This window comes from Emydura macquarii, unplaced genomic scaffold (assembly GCF_026122565.2).
Source record: "Emydura macquarii macquarii isolate MOO-44397 ecotype Brisbane River unplaced genomic scaffold, CSIRO-AGI_Emac_v2 contig_968, whole genome shotgun sequence".
In the NCBI taxonomy this organism is placed as follows: Eukaryota; Metazoa; Chordata; order Testudines; family Chelidae; genus Emydura; species Emydura macquarii.
The window spans coordinates 1,319,389-1,338,940 of NW_027131105.1; the positions used below are offsets into that span (position 1 = coordinate 1,319,389).

The 19,552-nt window shown below is 43.5% G+C and overlaps 2 protein-coding genes across 6 annotated transcripts in view; one reads left to right on the forward strand and one right to left on the reverse strand.

Moving 5' to 3' along the window:
* Nucleotides 1-996: 996 nt before the first annotated feature.
* MKRN2OS (MKRN2 opposite strand) lies at nucleotides 997-13,252 on the reverse strand. The gene is made up of 4 exons (XM_067543775.1): nucleotides 13,007-13,252; nucleotides 7,364-7,413; nucleotides 2,146-2,308; nucleotides 997-1,455 (listed from the first exon to the last, which is right to left on the reverse strand). Exons 1-4 carry the CDS (start codon nucleotides 13,222-13,224, stop codon nucleotides 1,212-1,214), a joined length of 675 nt encoding a protein of 224 aa, XP_067399876.1. The 5' UTR covers nucleotides 13,225-13,252; the 3' UTR covers nucleotides 997-1,211.
* MKRN2 (makorin ring finger protein 2) overlaps nucleotides 9,991-19,552 on the forward strand; it is a 30,757-nt gene continuing 21,195 nt past the window's right edge. Inside the window, exons 1-2 of one of the 5 annotated variants that reach the window (XM_067543769.1) lie at nucleotides 9,991-10,010; nucleotides 17,084-17,212. In XM_067543769.1, coding sequence (XP_067399870.1) covers nucleotides 10,006-10,010; nucleotides 17,084-17,212 — 134 coding nt within the window. In that variant the 5' untranslated portion in view covers nucleotides 9,991-10,005. Of the gene's footprint in view, nucleotides 10,011-15,406; nucleotides 15,520-15,566; nucleotides 15,755-15,867; nucleotides 16,375-17,083; nucleotides 17,213-19,552 lie in introns of those variants that run through there. The other 4 variants (XM_067543771.1, XM_067543768.1, XM_067543772.1 and 1 more) reach the window with 4 other exon arrangements.

The following is a 19,552-nucleotide window of genomic DNA, read 5'->3' on the forward strand; positions in this document are numbered from 1 at the left end:
GAAAAAAAGGGGAATGTGTATTGTAAGACGTTAAAGAATGTTACTGGTTTTTATACTTACTGTACCAGCTATACAAAGGTATAAATTAAAGGTGGGACAAAAATAAGAACCATTTATTAGAACTCTGGAGAAAATAGAACCTGGATCCATATTAGCTCTAACTTCGATTTTTATAAAAACTACTAGGAGAATAGGGCCAAATTCTGTTACATTGATGTCTATCTGGATTAACGCCAATGAAGTTATTGTTGTTCAGGGTTTAAAACAATGCAAACTAGCAGAATTTGGCCCATAATGTACATTGGTCTGTTTTTGCAGTCATGTACCATCTGTAAAACTGCTGTTGAGTCTTTTCAGATCCTTTAACTTCTTGTTGGGGTAAATTCTGATGAATCTTCTGCTAGTCATGGACACAACGTCCTGCAAAAAATCTGTTAGCTAGTATTCAATGTTTCAGCTAGAGTAATGAATGCTTCCAGATAGGGGTCAAGCAAGCAGTATGGTTTTACTCCAGCTATTTATATTAGCAATGGTAGTAAAAATATGGAGGTACAATATAGTTTTTATGGTAGTACTGAAGGAACTTTGCCACCTATTGGCAAATTTAAACTTACACACTTTGTACCTTACCTCAGGCATTTAACTTCGGGTATCTGCATATTGCAAATAAGGCAGAAGATAGTGTATGTGATCAGTAATGGCAGTGCTTTCTTAATCCAAGCAGTGTTTTAGTTGAGAATAGTGAATAAGTGTCTGTTTGTTTTTGTCACAGTTTGTTTTTCTGAGCTTGCTCAAAAGAATCTACATTTGTTTATTTTAATTTACGACACTTACATTCTCTACTAATGTAAACATGTAAAACATGACTACACTCATACAACTTTTAGTATGATATAGCAAACAGGAACATATATATATAATTTCCTATGTGATAGTGCTCAAGAAAGCTAGCTAACTGCAGAGTGCAAAATTAAAAAACTTCCAGAACACCCTCATACAAGTCTTTTCCTTTTTATTCACATTTACAGATTTTTAACTTGTTATATTAATGTCTCTTAAGAGAGATATGAAAGGCATCCTCTTCTCAGACATATCAGAGTTCTATTGTGTTCAAATATTTCAGGAATGCATGTCAGATATATAGAGAACTGAAGCTTGGACCCAAAAACGTCCTATCTATGGATCTGTTTTTATTGCATTGTATGCTTGATTTAATGTAACAATTTGTCCTCTTCAGAACTGTTCTTTTCTTGATCCGGGCTGTCACCAATGTAGAAATAATTCTCTGCTATCTCCTGGTAAAGAGTGATGTACTTGGAAGCTTTCCTTGTCTGTGGTATCACAAATCTTTCAGTGAATTCAGTTTTACTCATTTGCTGCTTATCTTGTGCAGCCAAGATACAGTTAATAAATGCCAGTGCATAGGTGTAACAATTATGGTGATGTTCATCATATCTATGAAACAGATCACCAGATTAATATGACAGACTAGTTCTTTAAATAGTGTGTGTAAGCCTTTCCTTAGTTAACTAGCAAAAGAACAATATTGCAAACCTGCTGGAGATAGGCCTGATTGTGTATTTTTACATTTCTGACTATTGACATGAAATACATCATCTGTGTGTACACTGTGGGTGAAAGCCTGACCCCACAGAAGTCAATGGCAAAACTTCCATCGATTTCAGTAATGTCAGGATTTCACCCTGTAGATCAAAAGATAGCTAGAGGATTGAATCCCATAACCAGTGATTCTTTGATTATAGAATTGGGAAAAGTCGGTGTATCTCTATTTCCACAGCCAACAGTAGATTCTTCAGGAGCCATGACTTGATGATGGAAATGTTATTACTACTGCACAAACACTCTGAGCTAAAGAAGTGACCTTAAAACACTACAGAGGTTCTGCATTCCAGCAGGGTTGAATGTTACTTCAGTAACTACCTCAGAATACTCTTTTCTGTTAACAAAGGTTTTGATTTTCAAGGGGTGGTTTATGGGAAAAGGTTATTCAGATTGACTACTACAGTATATGACTGAATTAATCCCAGCTGTGAACCACAAGTTTAGCAGGATCCAAAGCTGAATATCAGTTCTTCATCTTTTAAGAATTACTATTCTAGTACATCTACCTGCTAAACTACATACCTGTGAAGAAACCAGGTCTCTCCAGTAGAGAATTCTTCTAGGTATTTATCCCATTGTTTAAGCAGTCCGTTCATGTCTGGCTGCACTAGTGGGATACCAATGCATTGCTCCCACCCGAGTTCAACTCTGTGAATGCCTGTTTCATTGTAATTATACACCAACCCTGAAAACATAAACGGCAGCAGATTGTGAGCAAGAGAGGAGAATCATAAATAAAAGTCCACTGTTACAAAATGAGACCATTAGTTACAAAAATATTGCTGCTTCTTTGAGTGCTTGCTCATATCCATTCCACTATAGGTGTGTGCATGCCTCCATGCACGGTTACCCGGAACTTTTTTCCCACTAGCAGATCCTGTAGGGCCGGCTCCGGCGCCCACTGGAGCCCCGCGCACATGCCACGGTATATGAGGCACTGCCGGCCCTATGCCCCCTCAGTTCCTTCTTTCCACCCATGACAGAACTAGCCTTGCTCACAGCAAGTACTATTCCCCTTGTTTGGACTTGTTTGTTGTTCTAAGTTAGTTAAGTAGTTAAGTGTTGTTAAGAGTAGTTAGAGATAAGGCAAGTCCCTACGCGGACTTGGAGCGGCCGGGCTATGCCCCATTTGCCGGGATTCAAGCCGTGTGCCTCCTGCGGAAATGCCTTCCTGCTCAGCAATTCCCACGACCACTGCCTTAAGTGTGTGGGGGAAACACACAGAAAAGAGAAGTGTAAGATCTGCAGGGCTTTTAAACCAAGGACTCAAAAGGACTGAGAAATCCGATTGAAAGCCCTATTGATGGAGGCAGCGCTCCGCCCAGCATCCAAGCCGGCCTGCTCCACCTCAGCACCAAGCATGACCTCAGTACAGAGCGCAGCACCAGCACTGGCCTCAACTCGTCACTGGGCAACATCGCTGGCACCAAAGAGGAAGAAGCAGCATGTGGAACGCAGACATTCCCCTGCACTGTCGGTACGGGCAGGGTCGAGTACGGAGATGCACCGGACTCGGCCCGTCGAGTCTTCTCCGGTGCCTGCATCTCCAGTCAGGGAGCCTCCCCGACTCCTGGGAGTGGGAGAGTGCCCCTGCCGATGCCATTGACACCGGAGATTTTTCAGGTGCAAGAGCCTTGTTGGCCTTGCCTACGCCACCTCCGTCCCCCCTCCACCGAGGGAGAAGGGGCCCATGTCACGGGGGAAACCCGTGTTGAGTCCCCCTGAATGGCGGTGGAGATCCCTGGTACGGGGAGGAAGATCTCCCTCCAGACAGTCTCTGAGGGTAAAGCAGAGCCGCTCCCCAGCAGTCGCTCCAGGTCAGTGTTGTTGAGCCGACTTGCTCCGGCATGGGACAGGGAGTCTTCCTCTCGGTGCCGACATCGATCCCCGGCACTGGAGGCAGCGCATGCCAGGAGGTGGCACCAGTTGAGGTCTGCCAGGTGGCGCTCGGGCAGCTCCCGTTCCAGATCCCTGGCACCGAGGAGTTCGCCCACTCTGGGACGGCACAGAACCCGGTCACCATCGGAGGACCCAGCACCGTGCAGTCCACGACGCAGTACACGGTCGCTGGAGTTCGGCTTGCCACCGAGGAGTTCAGAGCGGCGCCGACCTCAGTCACCGAAGGTGTCTGCAGGGCCGCAAGGCAAGCGGCACCGGAAATCATCGGTACCGAGACGATGCTCCAGTACCTCTAGCTATTCGGAGCACACCTCCATTCATCAGCATCGTTCATGGCGACGGAGGCAGTCCTCATCATCCTCCAGGTTGGAGACGTCGAGAGGGTAGTCCCCAACATTGAAGGGCGCCTGGGACTGAGGAAGTACACGGTACTGCCGGTCCAGTGACTCGGTCTCCTAGGGGGGACAGTCGTTGGGAGAGCTGATGCCCCCACAAAGCATCACAGCCTTTGGCACAGTCAGTCCCAGGTTGACCCCAGGGTCAGTGGCCGCAACAATGGCCTTATTGGGCCCCATGGGGTATCCACATGGGGCTGGGGCCCCAATCAGTTATGTCATCGGGGGTGCAGTCCGTGCCTCTGGCACAGGAGAAGGCCAAGAGACACCACTCCTCGGATGAGGAGTCAGACCCCATGGAGGGACCCTCAATGGGTGCAACCCTTCGCCAGGAGGGGGCACGCCCCCAGGACGTGCCTCGGCAGTCCTCCTCCCCGGACGAGGCAGTCTCCCGGGACCACTCGGCACCACTGGAGGATTTCAGGGCGCACCAGGAGTGAGGAACAATGAGGCAGATTGCCTCAGCAGGTCGTTTCTACCCCACCACGACTGGTCATTGCACCCAGAGGTGGTGGCTATGATCTTCCAGAAGTGGGGCGTTCCCCACCTGGACTTATTCGCGTCGGCCTGGAACATGAAGTGCCCGAGATTCTGCTCGTTCTGCAAGACTGGGTCAATTTCCGACGCGTTCCTCATGGACTGGACAAGGGCCCTCATGTATGCGTTCCTGCCCATTCTGCTCCTACCCAAGGTTCTGCTGAAAATGGAGGACAGGGAGACGGCACTGGTTCAGCATGCTGCTGGACCTTTCGATCACCCCACCCTTGGAGCTCCTGAGGTGGCACGACCTTCTATCCCAGGACCACGGTCGCCTGTTGCACCTGGACCTGGACTCCCTGCATCTCACAGTCTGGAGGCTCTGTGGCTGATGGAGGGAGAGAGAGCCTGCTCGGTGCAGGTCCAGCAAGTCCTGCTCGGCAGCAGGAAACCTTCCACACAGGTCGTGTATTGGGCTAAGTGGAGGTGGTTTACCTGTTGGGTGGAGTCCCAGGATATTCTGCCCAGTCTCTTGCCTATGCAGGTGATCCTGCAGTACTTGCTCCAGCTAAAGCTCCAGGGTCTGGCACTGGCCTCATTGAAGGTTCACCTGGCGGCCATTTCGGCTTTCCATCAGCTACTAGAGGGGAGATCGCTGTTCTCCCATCCCATGTCGGTCAGGTTCCTCAAGGGGGTGGAGAGGCTTTATCCGCAGGTCCGTAACTTGGTGCCTCCCTGGGATCTCAACCTGGTCCTCTCGAGACTCACAGGGCCCCCCTCCGAACCCATGCCCTCTGCTCCTGCTTTCATGGAAGGTAGCCTTCCTGTTGGCCATTACCTCAGCCAGGAGGGTGTCCAAGATTAGGGCCTTGACTTCAGAACCCCGTTATACAGTATTCTATAAGGACAAGGTCCAGCTGAGGCTGCATCCGGCCTTCCTATCCAAGGTGGTTTCCCAATTTCATTATAACCAAGATATTTTTCTTCCCATGTTTTTCCCCAAACCTTAAGGTTTGGAGGAAGAGAGGAGATGGCATTCTCTGGATGTGAGATGAACCCTGGCCTTCTACATCAAGCGTACAAAGCTGTTCTGGAAATCGACGCAGCTCTTAGTCACAGTGGCCGACCGGATGAAAGGCTTACGTGTCTCCACCCAGTGCATCTCCTCATGGATTACATCATGCATCAAGTTCTGCTACGAGGAGGCAAAGATGCCGCTTCTGGGAACCCTCACAGCGCACTCAACAGAGCTCAAGCCTCATCTACGGCCTTCCTGGAGAGAGTGCCCCTGCAGGACATCTGCAAAGCTGCCACCTGGTTGTCGGTGCACACCTTCACATCCCACTACGCCATTGTCCAGCAGGCGAGAGAGGACATGGGATTCAGCAGAGCAGTGCTGTAGGCAGCTCACCAGTAACTGCTACCCACCTCCAAGGTATTGCTTGTTAGTCACCTATAATGGAATGGACATGAGCAATCACTCGAAGAAGAAAACAAGGTTACTTACCAATAACTGATGTTCTTCAAGATGTGTTGCTCATGTCCATTCCACAACCCACCCCCCCATCCCTGCTGCCAGAGTTGGCAGAAAGAAGGGACTGAGGGGGCGTAGGGCCAGCAGTGCCTCATATACTGCGGCATGCGCACGGGACTCCAGGGGGTGCCAGAGCCGGCCCTACGGGATCTGCTAAGGGGAAAAATGTTCCGGGTAACCGTTCACAGACCGTGCACTCACCGATAGTGGAATGGACATGAGCAACACATCTCGAAGAACATCAGTTACTGGTAAGTAACCCTGTTTTTTCCATAATGGCATTATTCATGACAGTACAGTAATTACTACAGACTGCAAATCACTGTTTCCACCATAAAACAGCATACTATGACATGTCTAATCTTTATCATGAAATAGTTCATTTTATACTGTAATTTCAGTGTGCCTTTGTTAAAAAGGCTGTGACAAACAAATTGGATCCAAAACTTAGATTTTGAAAAATAACCTTTCACAAAACCTAAATCCAAAAAGCTTTTTAACACCAGAAGAAACAAATTCTTTTAAACCAAATAATTGTTACTGTGCCATGTTTGTAACCCAGACATGGTAGCATGGTGCTAATACATGAGAACCTGAAAGTGAAATTATCCAGAAAGAGACTATAACAGTAAAACTGACATCTATTTTCATTGTCCAAGATGAGAAGAAAAATGCAAAAAGTAAATAGCACTGACAATAAATCAGATTTTAAAAATTATATAATTTTAATAATAAAAGGGGTTATTATAGCATGTAGGCAAGGATCTCTTTTTAAAAAATTGTTTTAATCTGACAATTGTCCCTGTAAGATTAGTATGTGTTTAAGAATCAGCAAAAACAATTCAGCATACTTAACTAAATCTCATTAAAAGGCATCGTACAATAGGCTGCCTAGTTGTTGGTTCTTTGTGCTAGAGATTGACAAAATGGGGCTGCACTTGGTTTTGAATGAGGGTTCCATTTTTGTCTGTACTTCCAAAGTTTGTGGGGTTTGGGAAGGAAAATGATAAATGGTTCTGGTTTGAGGACATCTCTGCTTGGCACTGCTATGTCAAGACAGGATCCTGGATTCAAATTCTCAGTCTGGGTGAAATCTTGGCTCCATCAAAGTCATTTGTACAACTTCCATTAACTTCAATAGGGCCAGGATTTCATTGCAAGTCTCTTGTAGCAAAGAAGAGGATGTTTTTGACAGCAAGCCTCATGTTACCACAGCAATCTAATTAGTAAGCAGAGTTGGCTGGCTTGGAAATGAATGCCATTCAGCACTCAGCCAGTAGGACTACTTTAGCCCCAAGAATAGGGTCAGAAGGATAGAGAGGAGTAAAGCCAAATCTAAAATATACAGCGCAAATCATGGTAAGGTACTGGAGATACACTAGAGATACACAACATTTTTTAAAAGAAGGTAAATTAATTGCAAAGGCCTTATTACCATTAGTATTGGTTATTCCAACATGAAGATCAGAGTTTCCATCATACCCTCTGAAAGAAAAATGGGAATGTTTTCATGACTGAAAATGTTTTATCTTGTAGGTATTGCTTGGCTTGAGATCTGGTACACAGACATTTCCACCACTTCCCGCTTCCGGCCTATTAAAAATACCCTGACAAAGCTCTTTTCTCTCTTGGTATTTTGGATCCCAACTGTCACGCTGGCTAGATTTGGGGTGGGGTGGACATTTATTATTTTGTTTATCATCAATATGTCAAAATCAAAACATATCCATAACTTCCATTACACATATAACACATGAACATAAACATTATCATCTTACTTAAGCACATTATAGCCTTTCTAACAGTACCTGACATGGCATATCTCACATGAATACTATGATTTTGACATACTGATGTTAAGCAACATAATAAATTCCCCCCCCGAATCTAGCCAGCGTGACCTCCCCAACGCGAGATTGGTGTAGAAGGGAGTAATCAGAGCTCCTGAATACACCTCAAGGGTCCCCCTAATCCAGGCAGTGTCACACCAACTAAAACCAGGATGTGGACAAATACATGGAAATGAACAAACACCACCATGACAAACATAGACAAACGTTTTCATTCCCAGTAAAGGCTCAGTTCAGGTTTTGCACAAAGGTTTGTGTCAATTTTTACTTTATCCAAAGATATTCACTCATCCATAGAGGGTGGACTGACTTAAATCAGCAATTTTAATCTTGTTTTGCATTTGTGCTCTTTGTAGATATTTTCCTAAAGAAAGGTTGTTTCTAATTGGCTGGTATAATTCAGTATTACTTTATGCTAACCAGGAGAGCGAGAGAGAGTATAAATTGCTTAAATAGATGTATAGCTTGACATACATTTATTCAGGTTCTTAATATTTACATTTTTATTATGTTAGAAAATGGTGAATGATGCATTTCTTATTTACTAGATAATGTTTTACTTGCAATTTGTGTCAGGCTGCATTTGGATGGAAATTCACATTAAAAATGCACAAAAACAGGATTTTAAATTTGTTTTTTAACAATTAAATAGTTGTTTAAATAGTTAAACTACCTTAATATGCTGGATGAATAAGAAATAAAGTGATTTGTTAAACAAAATAAGTATTCTCTGTAGTTAGTGAATTGAACTAATAGTTTTTAGCCACGATGTCCTTCAAGCTTTTAGAACTAGTAGGCAAGTGGCAGACACCACAATCAAGGGTCGACTTAATGTACCCTTTCTATGCACATGCACATCATTTGAAAGCTTATTACGTCTACTTTAATATGAGGTGGAGGTGTCAAGTGGTGCCACCTTATGATAAATTTGGGCTAAAAAGTGACATCATCAAGAAGTTAAAATGACCACTTCAAAATATTGCATTCATTTCTGTTAGTTTAATGACTCTATGTATTATTTAATGGGTGGCCAAACTGTGGCTCATGAGGCTCTTTTACAGTTAAAGTGCAGTTCTGGAGCCCCCTGTGCCCCTCCTCCCACCATTCTCCGCCTTCCAGACTGGGGTGGGCGCTCGGAGCTTCTGCCCTTCGGCAGGGTGGTGGGGCTAGTGGATTCTCCCCAGCGGGGAGGAGGGGCTTTGGGGGGGTCAGTAAGTTTGACCACCCCTATATTATTTCAAGATATAAAACTGGATTTTTTGTTTACCCCCAAAGCATCACAACAACAATCTAAAGGGTAAAACAGAATATAATACATTTTGTACAGGTGTCATTGAAATGTAATAGTGCTAGTGACATTTCTAGTCAACATTATCATCATCATCTTGTTCATCATTATGATCTGTTGAGAATGTGTGGGTTACTACAATCTTCATTGCCTTAGCACATACACAGCTCTGTACAGGGAAGATTGTTCTGACTACAGTTATAGTTGATTTATCTCAAGTACTTTTTCATTGCTAGTGGTTAGGGACGTGTTCTAGGTTTTTCAAATACTGCACACTGCATTAGAGACTTTGATTGTCCATGGAGAATAAGTGACTTTTCTTTCCCATGCTTTAGTGATGTTTCTTGTGATGCTGGACTATCTGCAAACTTTTTGAAATATTACTCTAGCTATTGAATGGAAGGTATTCTTTTCATCAGTGATCTCTATGTTGTTTATATTATCATTTCCTTCATGGATGAGATTTCAACCAGCATGAAGTGGTACAATTCCATTTAGAATGAACACACCTCACTGGAGTCAGTATTTGCAGAACTAGTAATTGATGCAGAATCCATGAGGGTGTAGTATGTAATTAAACTGAGACCCCCAAATTCATGGTGTAGCTGTGCAACAAGACTTATGACCAGTAGTGTGATAATTTTGGAACTGTAAAACACTATGCACTCTGCAGTTGAGAGGCACGGTCTTTGAATGTCTTCTGAAGGATGATAGCTGAAATATATAATTCTATCTACCACCCAAAGGACAAACTTCTGCACCAATGAGGCACAAAAGTAGCTGACTTCTGTAAACTACAATCACCTGGCTTTGAATAATATTCTGAGGTTTCTTTTTGGCTATTTCAGACCAAAGGATTGAAATGGCATTATACAAAACCACTTGTGAATTTGAAAGCTGTTCATTAGGCGCACTTGCCAGAAGAAACAAAACATTTGGATGACGTAAGTTCCTGCTTCAGACTACTAGCAACTTGTATAGCATCAGCTAATGTTATTGCACTGTCTAGAACAATGGTAGACTTGCCTGTCTACTGTGCATGGAATGAAATTGCAGAAACACTGTTTTTCTAACGTGGCATGTAATTTGCTCCTGGAATAGTTTCTATATCTGAGGGAAGTGGGACTTTATAGCTTGGACAGAAGAAGAGCCTTCTTGTTGTACATAGGATCATTGTCCATCTCTTCAATCACCTGACAAAATCCACTGTCATAAGGTGACTGTATTGTTGCAGAGTAAACTAGATGATTTTGTTTTAAGATTCATTCTATTCACGTAGGAAGAAAGGGAGGTAGAGTGATAAACTGCATTCTTAGCAATCAAGTCTTCCACAGATATTCTGCAACTTGTCGTCATTGTCTCTTTGAAGTGCTGCCTCCCTTAGATTGGTTGCTTTCTCAAATATTTCTGTTTTATGAAGTTTCTTGTCTTTTCTGTGTATTTTTCTCAAGTTAACCATACAACAAGGCCAATCACGGGAGGACATGCTTGCTCTGGTGGCAGAATCAGGTGAACATGATATTCTCTGATCAGATTCGGAGTTTTCTTTTCTGGATTCAATACAAATCTGACGTGTGCCAAATTCCACTTGCTTTTATGTATTTCTGAAAGCAACCCCTGGGATAGAGTATTGGTGGCCTTTCATCTAAACTAGAAAACTCCTATAGTAGTCTCCAGTATAGTTCAGCTCTCCTGGCTTCTGCTGCCAGCATCACAGAATTCTGTCCAACACTGGTAGCTTTTGACAGTTTTGCATTTTTAATTTTTCCTTGACAAATAACATTTTTCAAAGGTTGTGGAAAGTCTTTTTCTCTTTAATGGATGCTTTAAGGGGCTTGTATCCTTTGTGTCTTTCTATACTATAACTTCCTTGTAGAGGTAAAATTTCCAAAGTATATTGCTAGCATTATCACCATTTTTCATTTTGTACAAATATACAGACTTATGCTGAATTAGATATATATATTAGTATCAAAATTGCCATTTTTGTTTACTGAACACTTTGAAGCCTAGTGGAAGCTGCATATTGTCGTCTCTAACATGTCACTGAATTAAAAAGCCAGTTTCTAGACTATTTCAAAGGTTAGTTAAGCAATTACATATTTAAACTTTGTACCAGGCAGACTAGCAGCTACATTGTACAAAAGCTAACAAGTGGAGAAGCATTACATTAGCAATTCACATATTTTTATATCTACCCACTATGCAGTACAAATTATGGGCACATTATCTGCTGCTATTGTACACAACTGTCACTATGAGACTGATCTGGCCAGCAAATTTCAACTGAAAATATAGGAAACTGTTGTAATCACTTGTGAGATACTTTGACAATTAAGAATATGCAATGTGAAAAGATTTCATATTAGTATACTGCAAAATATTGATATTCACCATTTTTGCCACATGCTAACCAGCTTAATCATTTCTGGAAAAAAAATACTTGCCCGTGTAAAATCGATTAAAAAGCTTTTAATGCATTGTCGTTTGGTAGCTTTGACCAATAAACATTAAGGTGTTGAAATTAATGGAAACAGTAAAAACTGTAGTCAGTCATATTGCAGTGTTTCTGGAACAGGGCAAAAATGACACTCGTTTTGGATACTACCATCGTTTCACCTCGCGTATGGGTTTATAGCATCATGTGACCACTCCAAGTCATATGTCATCTAAACAAACATAAAATAAATTTTCAAATGTTATACGAGGTGGATGTATGTAGGGTGGATACACTTAACTCCCAAAACATGCCCCTTTCTGAATAAAAAGCAATTCTCCAAAGAGTGGAGAGAAAAACAAACTTTCCTCCTTTTTCAACTCCTAATTGGTTTTTCAACTTTGAATGATCGAGTCATTGCAATGAACTAGTTGGATAAACTGGAATCAAAATATTTTCTCTGCACCTGCAGAAGAGGCTACTGCTGTAAAAAGCTGATTTTGTACTTTAGCAAACTCTGATTCCAGGTGCTTAGCCAGTGACTTCCACCAGTTCTGTGCTTTGACTTTCTTTAAAGCTTTGGCAGCAATGCGTGGTGTTTTTTTAAAATTACATTTAATTTGAATTATTGTAATAGATTGTAATATGTTTAGGCCTTAAATAAGGTATCACAATTTCAAGGAGGTTTATTTTTAAAAAGAAGAATGCATTTAAATAACTCCCCCACCACATGCTGCTGTGGTAACCAGCACCAAAGGAGGGAGAAGCAGAACAGTGACCCCCAGAACCACAAGGTACAGTTCACACTGCAGAATCTTGTAGCTCTCATGGATGAAAAAAATCAAGGCCCCGATTGCCTTTTTCTGACACTAGAACCCACAGGAGATTCTAGAAGAGGAACTTCATTCAGTTTGACTTTATTTAAAACACATTCTTTAAAAGTAGTACCTGAACATGAAACCTGACTTCTTTCCCCTCTAAGGGAGAAAACTGGTATATGTGTATAAATCATTGTTTTACATATATAGAATCCTTCAACTTCATCTTTCATTCTAGTGTCTGAATATGTCATGTAATTTATTTTTATAAAACAAAAGTTATGTAAGATTTTAAATAACTCCCTTATGTAATCAATAATACAATGTCTCAAGCTACTTTAAAAAAAACCCAAAAAACAGCCACATCCCTGTGTATATACCTAGACTGTGTGTTCAGTTTGATACATATTAGAAAAATTATCATGAAAGAGACAAATCCTGTGGATTTTTCTCAGTTTCTACTCAGGCAAAACTCTCATTGAACTAACTGGGAGTTTCCGTGATCCTGCAAGGCCTTAATCAGGTAGGCTCTGCACACGTAAGTTGTTCCATTGGCTTCAGTGGAACTCTTTACTTGTAGGATCAGGCCATTGGAAGGAGTAAATGCATAAACGTAAGCAAATGCTGTAAACAAACATTAGAAAACACTTTATAAATGGTAATAGCAAAACTAAAAAATCCATACCTAAGAAATGTTCCTGTAGTAGGTTTAAGTAAAAATGAACATATCCGCCTATGCCCATTAACAAATGGGCTAGGAATGCTGACAGGTGCGTCTTCCAGTCTCCTGTAGTTTAGACTCTGCCCACAAATAGGACAGAGCTTGGGCACGTAGGAACAAAATATGTCCTTCTTACAATGGCTGAACTTGATTAAGCCTTTCTCTGAGTCTAAGGACTGCATTGTTTCAGTCAACTACCTGTGCAAATAGAGGGAAGCTGTCTGAAACTACCTTCTTTTACTACCTATAACAATCTCACCCAGAGCCTCACTGGATTAGGAATGGATGTTATTCAGTGATGTCATTCAGAATGACAGCCCACTTAACCACTCGCTATTAGGATAACTATTAACTAGAGACATAATGTTTGGCAGCCTTTTAAAGGGCTAGTGTTTATTTTAATATACTACATTGAGTTGGCTTGAGAGGTTTTTCGGTGAGACAATATATGTAGTTTTGTTTTGGTTCGGTTCTTGAGCTTCCCCTCTAGCTCTGTGTATCTGGTAGGTTTTACAATTAGCAGATTAGGATACAAAGTACATATGCAACACAATACCCTTTAACAACAAAGAAAATTCAGGCTAAAGTTTGTATTGCTTATAGATATTAAAATTGAATTGTGTTTGCCTCATCCTCTCTGTAGATTTTAAAAAGAGATTTGTTTCTTAGCTCTGAGAATGGTATTGTTAGTGCTAACTGTGCTGCTTTTCTAGTACTAATCCAAACCTGTTATCTCTATTTTAGCTCTGAATTCTGTGTATGTATTCATAGTAATCTTTACTATCACATGGTTTATAAGTGAAGGTAATAGAATAGTTAGTGTCATACTGAACCCTGGTGTGACTCCACTCTGTCAAGTTAGCAGTTAATCCTTGCTCTGGGTTTCTCAGTGCAGTCATTCTGTCTTCTTCCTTTTGACTTCTAGGTTGTGTGCTCTGGTAGGCAGGTACTGTATTCATTCTGTGCCTTGTGTACAGCTGATCTGTCTTGTTGTTTTTCTAATAAATACCACTAGCTATTTCCTAACAATATGTAACAACAACTAATTCCAGTGACTGTTTTGTTTTCTGCATAAGAATTTACATAGAGCTCTTTGATCACTTTATGTTGATCATTTTGTCGCTCCTCCATGAACTTGCTTTAACACAGGGCTTGATAATTTTTGGGCTGGCTCCTAGCACCAAAGAAAATTTAAGGAGCCAGACAACAGGGGCCCAGCGGCGGGGCACCCTGACTGGAGCACAGCAGCTACTCTCCCCTCCCGGCCCCGCCCCTCTCCCATAACCTGGGCCCAGCAACGGGGTGCTCTGGCTGGAGCATGATAGCCGTAGCGCTCCCCCCTCCTGGCCCTGCCACATGGATGCAGTGGCATCCTGACTCGAGTGTGGCGGCCGCTCCCCCAGGAGAAATACTAGGCACCAGAATTAAATTTCTAGGTGCCAGGGCGACCTGGCGCCTAGGGTAGGTCGAGCCCTGCTTTAATATCTTTTATGACTATGCAAAGCCTGTCACTGAGCTAAGCCATCTCTAGACAGGATTCTTATTTCTAAATTCCAGACCACTCACAGCTGCTCTAGTTTTTTTTATATTCCTTGCATTGAATATTTCTTCACTGCTGTAAAAATAGCAGGATGAATCCTGGCCTGAATGCCACCTGTACAGCTCCTTTAAATTACAGTCAGTAAAGAAAATAGAATCAACTCGGGGTCACAGGGAGCAAGGGCAGAATTTACCCAGTTGTGTCCTTAAGCGTAACCTGCAAAGGAAAATGATACTGAATTCATGCCTTTTTTGTTTTTTCCAAAATGGAGTAAAAAACAAACAAACAAAAAAAAAACCCCCACCCGGAAATGGGAGGGTCTTTTGTTTTTTTCTTTTGTTACCCTGCTTGCTTTTTTACATTAAAAATTCAGGTCCTGTCTGACCTGGAAGTCTCTAGGATGTTGGAGAACTGGTGTAATGGCAACATCACAAAATTTTGATGAACCAAAGTTGAGTAACTTGGAAAGGATTTTTAGTTAGTAAGTTTTAAACTCCTGGTTTGTGCTATAGCCCCATGAACTCTAATGGTCAGTGAACTGTTTGGATAAAAGAAGCCTTTGTTAAAGACCTAGGGTTGCCGACTCCCCACGATTGTCCTGGAGTCTCTGAAGAAGTGGAGTGCACCAGCCTGAACCAGGCACCTTTGACTCTAATGATCTGCCCCAGTAGACACTTAACTCCCCCTTGCCTAGGAGCTGGGGGAGGGGAGGGGCACAGGTGGAGACGCTCTGCTCTGCACCCAGCCATTTCTATGGTAAAGGAGTGGCGCTCTGCTCACCTGCCTGTCTATGGTACCCTGAATTCTCAGTCTTATGAGCGAGGCTTCCTGTTTCTGCAGTCTATGGTCCTCACCGCAGAGGACGCCCCACGCCCCATCCCGTGTCTACAGCTCAGGCGGGGACACTCTGGCGACCCCCTCCATGTCTATGGTTCACGTAAGCGGCGCTCTAGCCCCACCCTCCGTCTATGGCTCAATCCGCCCGTGCATCGTTTCCCGGTGGACTCGCCGCCAGGCGGCTCCCTCAGGAGAAGTCCGGCTGAGGGACCGGCTCCCGCGTCACCCCTCCTAGGCAGCGGCTCCGCCTCTCGCCCGCCCTGCGTCTGAGCGGTGCCCGCCGGCGGGAGCAGCAGCCGCGGCGCCATGAGCAGCACCAAGGAGGTGACCTGCCGGTGAGAGCGGGGCCGACGCCGCTTCTGGCGCCGTGTCGCTCCCGGCACCGCCCCGCCCCGCCCCGCGCGCTCCCGCCCCGCCATCTCGCCAGGCCGCCCGGAGCTGCTGGGATGCGCTTCCCTGCGGCTCTGGGTGCGGGGCCCCGCCTGGCTTTCGCAGCCGGAGCCCCGCTGGGCCGCAGGCCGGGCCGACGCCGGGGCCGGGGGGCCCGCTGTGCTACCGCAGTGGAAATGGCGCCTCGCAGCCGAAAGCCGCCGTTGGTCTGAGCGGCCGCACCGGGCTGCTTGGGAACGGCCGGCGAACGCGGCTCTGTCCAAGGGGCCTGTCGGCCGGGCCGGGTCGGGCCGGGCGCCTTAGCCTAGCAGCCGCGGGCCGGACAAATGCGGGCCCGGGGGAGGTTCTGGGGGTGTCTCGCCCCCGGGTCTCTGCCCGCTGCTGCTCGGGGTGGGCTGCCCGCCGGGTTCCCGCCTGTGGCGCGGGGTGGAGCGGCGCTGCTTTACTTCAGCGCCCCATCCCAAAGCGGCCAAGGAGGGGGGGAGCCCAGAGGGACGGTCGTTTGCAGACCCGATCCAACGACCCTAGTCGGGTCCTCAGTCAGGTGGCCAGTCCCTAAGCGCAGGTGTGTGATACAAGTGGCAAATTACACCCTAGGCAAAATAACTCCTAGAGCTTAAAGGCTTGGCTGGGGCTTGTTTCTCCCTAACGTCAACGATCTGCTGTTTCCTCTGGTGTTAGCAGAGCTGTGTGTGTTGTTTTGGTTTGTGATGTTCAGTTCCCAGGGTATTGTGGCGTTTGCATCTGGCCATCTTTTGAGCAACCTGCAGAGGAGCAAACTTCAATAAAATAGGTTGCTAGATGGGCCAGTGTTTGCCTTGTGTAATTATTGTCAATTTACTAGAATGCTGCTTGCTGGTTAAAAACTTGTATAGGAATGGAGAATTGAAAATAACACTACAAAATAGTTTGTATTATTTTATATTTCTGCTCTGTTTAATTATGAGTTATGTAGTGCTCATTACCCTTGCCTTCTTTTAAAAAACGAATGTTAAAAAGAGAGTGTTTTCAGTGACCAAAAATCTGTATTTCAGCTGCACCTATTTAAAATGTGCCTTTAGTGATTCACCAAGAGGACCTTTTAGGAAGGTGTCAACCAGAAACGTTGCATAATGGGATTAAAGTGGCTAATTTTAATTTTTAGCTGGAGTTAGAGAATAAGGATTGAGAGAGAAATGTTCTTCAGAACCTTTCTCGTCTAGGAAATGAGTGTTTGTTGTCCTAGCTTACAGTATGTAACAGACCTCTGTGGCAATAACCATTTATCCCTGCAGGTATTATATGCAAGGAGTGTGTCGTGAAGGAAGCAGGTGTTTGTTCTCACATGACTTAACTACAAGCAAACCATCTACTATCTGCAGATACTACCAGAAAGGACAGTGTGCCTATGGATCTCGCTGCAGGTAAAAATTGCCACTCTTCTATCATAATGTGTTCCTCACAACTAGAAAAAGTTATTGCAGACAATAGGTTTTAACACCCTAGAAAATAAACGAACAACCACAAAGGTACATTGGGTGTGTTTATTTTCTTTAAAAAGAAAAAAAAAGTAAGTTAATGAAAAGCTTATAAAACCAACAGGAAAGGCAAACATTGTGCTTGTGATGGATAAGTTGGGTGCTCAACAGTTTCCTGGTTTTGTATCTTTGTGCTGTGCATGGATCTATAGCTTTTTGTCCTTGTGTTTGGAGGGGCAGAGTTTTTTTTGTTTTGTTTTTAAGACTGCAAGCTCCTTTCGGGTAAGAGACCATGTCATCTCATGTTTGTAATGTTCAGTGTACAATGGTGGCTTGTTTCTAACTTGGGTCTTCTGAGTGCTAGTGTAATACAAATAACAAATTCTAGAGTTATGCCTCTCTGTTATTTATTTCATTTTATGCCTTAGGAAAAAAGGGGACTGAGTTAAGATTGTTGTGGAATTTTTATGCTGTATTTCTTGATTTGTGTGATTTAAAAATATTGATTAAAATAGACATTTTAATGTTGTTAATACAAAGTTTAGGCCTTAACCACTGTGTAAAATAGGGATAATCCCATTTGTCCAGGTTGATTGCGTGAGGTTCTTAAATAAATGGTGCTATAGAAATTCAAATATTATCTTGTCAAATATCAGTACAGCTCATTCTCTATTAATCAGTAGGAACCTTTCCCAGTTGATCCATCCTGGATCCAACTATTTTGAAGTTAGCTTAGATTTCTCAGTTAGTATTAGTGTTAGAAATTTCAGCTTGTTTTCTTTATAAAGTATTTTATTAGCTTTCGTTTGTTCACTCAGCTTGGTGTGGGTGTACAGATACTGTGGTGGACCCGAAGGGGAAGTAGGTAGGATTTAAGAGGTGTGCCTCTTCTGTGGTATTCCCCACCCATACAAGATGTCCGATTTGCATGCTCCTTCACGGGGCTCAATCTGTAGCACCTCCCCCCCCCCCCCCCCCCCCCCCAAGAGCTTGCAAAGAGTATCAGCATCTGCTCCAAACCTTACTGCTTCATGCTGCACTAGCAGATAAACTCTCCAGTTCCATAGCCACTGGTTCTGTCAGTACTGAATGTTCTGTGTCAGCTCTACATTCTCAGGGAATATCCTGCTGAAGGTACTATTCTCTGCTCTTGGAGTGAAAGCAGAACCTTCAGTATTGAAGGATCCTAAGCCATCAAATCCTAGTTCCAGACACAATGGAACACTGCAGGTGTTGGCCTCTGTTATCAGAGTCAGTCCTAGTGGGAGTACCCCTTTGGATTCAGAAAAGACTATGGTGCTAAATATGGTTTCTGTTAGCAGAGCCCAGCACCGTTCTGCATACCTTTGGGAGACATCTGTGAGAGATCCAACAACACTCTTGGAACCTAAGCTTAAGGTTTAGGTTATAGCAGGAAGAGCCTTCCAGGGGAACTGTGACGCTGACTGGATTAAGGGGACCATTTATGATATTATTTAACATCAATGTGTCAAAATTGCAATAACTCATATGAGAGAAACCATGGCAGGTACCGTTAGGTCGTAATTTAAGTATGACGATATTGTGTATTTTATATATTTGTAATGTAGGTTATAAAGGCATATCTGTATTTCAACTTGTGCTGTGTTTCTGGGTGACACCCCAGACAGGATGGCTGCAGCACTAGTCTGCTTAATGGCCCATTAAGGGAACTCAAAGGTACAATAAGCCCAGGGAAAGAGAACCCAGGGGCTACACTTTGTGTCACCAGGACTTATTCATGTGACCTTAGACTCCATCTTATTTCTGTAAATTTCCACAAGCAGCATGGCAAAGGGACATAAAAGGCAGCTGCACCATCATCCATTTTTTGTCTTTAGTCTTCAGTCAGTCTCTTCAGTCTTCCCTACCTCTGGATCAACTAGTATGCAACTGAAGTGGTGAAACAAAGGACTGAGACCATCCAGGGACTGGATGTATACCAGAGGGGGACTATACATGCCTGCAAACTCCACAGTTCTCATGAAAACTTGATATATATGAACTTACATACAAATGATTTGAATCTGCTTTAATCATCTCTTATAGTTTTTCTTTCCTTTTACAATAAACCTTTAGTTTTAGTTACTAAAGGATTGGCTGGCAGCGTGGTATTTTGGGTAAGATCCAAGCCCATCATGATCTGGTACTGTGGCTGACCCTTTGGGGTCAGGAGAACTTTTTGGTAAAGAGCACTGAGTTTAATAACTTAGCTCTTTACTGGACTTTTGGGAGCCAGAGACTGAAATGCAATAAAGGAGGCTGTAT

What these genes read in the sequence shown, in the direction of transcription:
- MKRN2OS (XM_067543775.1), bottom strand. Translation starts at nt 13,224, where the DNA reads ATGCAGTCCTTAGACTCAGAGAAAGGCTTAATCAAGTTCAGCCATTGT. An exon ending in TGGAATAACCAATACTAATG is followed by an intron (nt 2,309 to 7,363) that starts GTAATAAGGCCT and finishes TTATGTTTTCAG; the next exon opens with GGTTGGTGTATAATTACAAT. An exon ending in GAGACCTGGTTTCTTCACAG is followed by an intron (nt 1,456 to 2,145) that starts GTATGTAGTTTA and finishes TCTGTTTCATAG; the next exon opens with ATATGATGAACATCACCATA.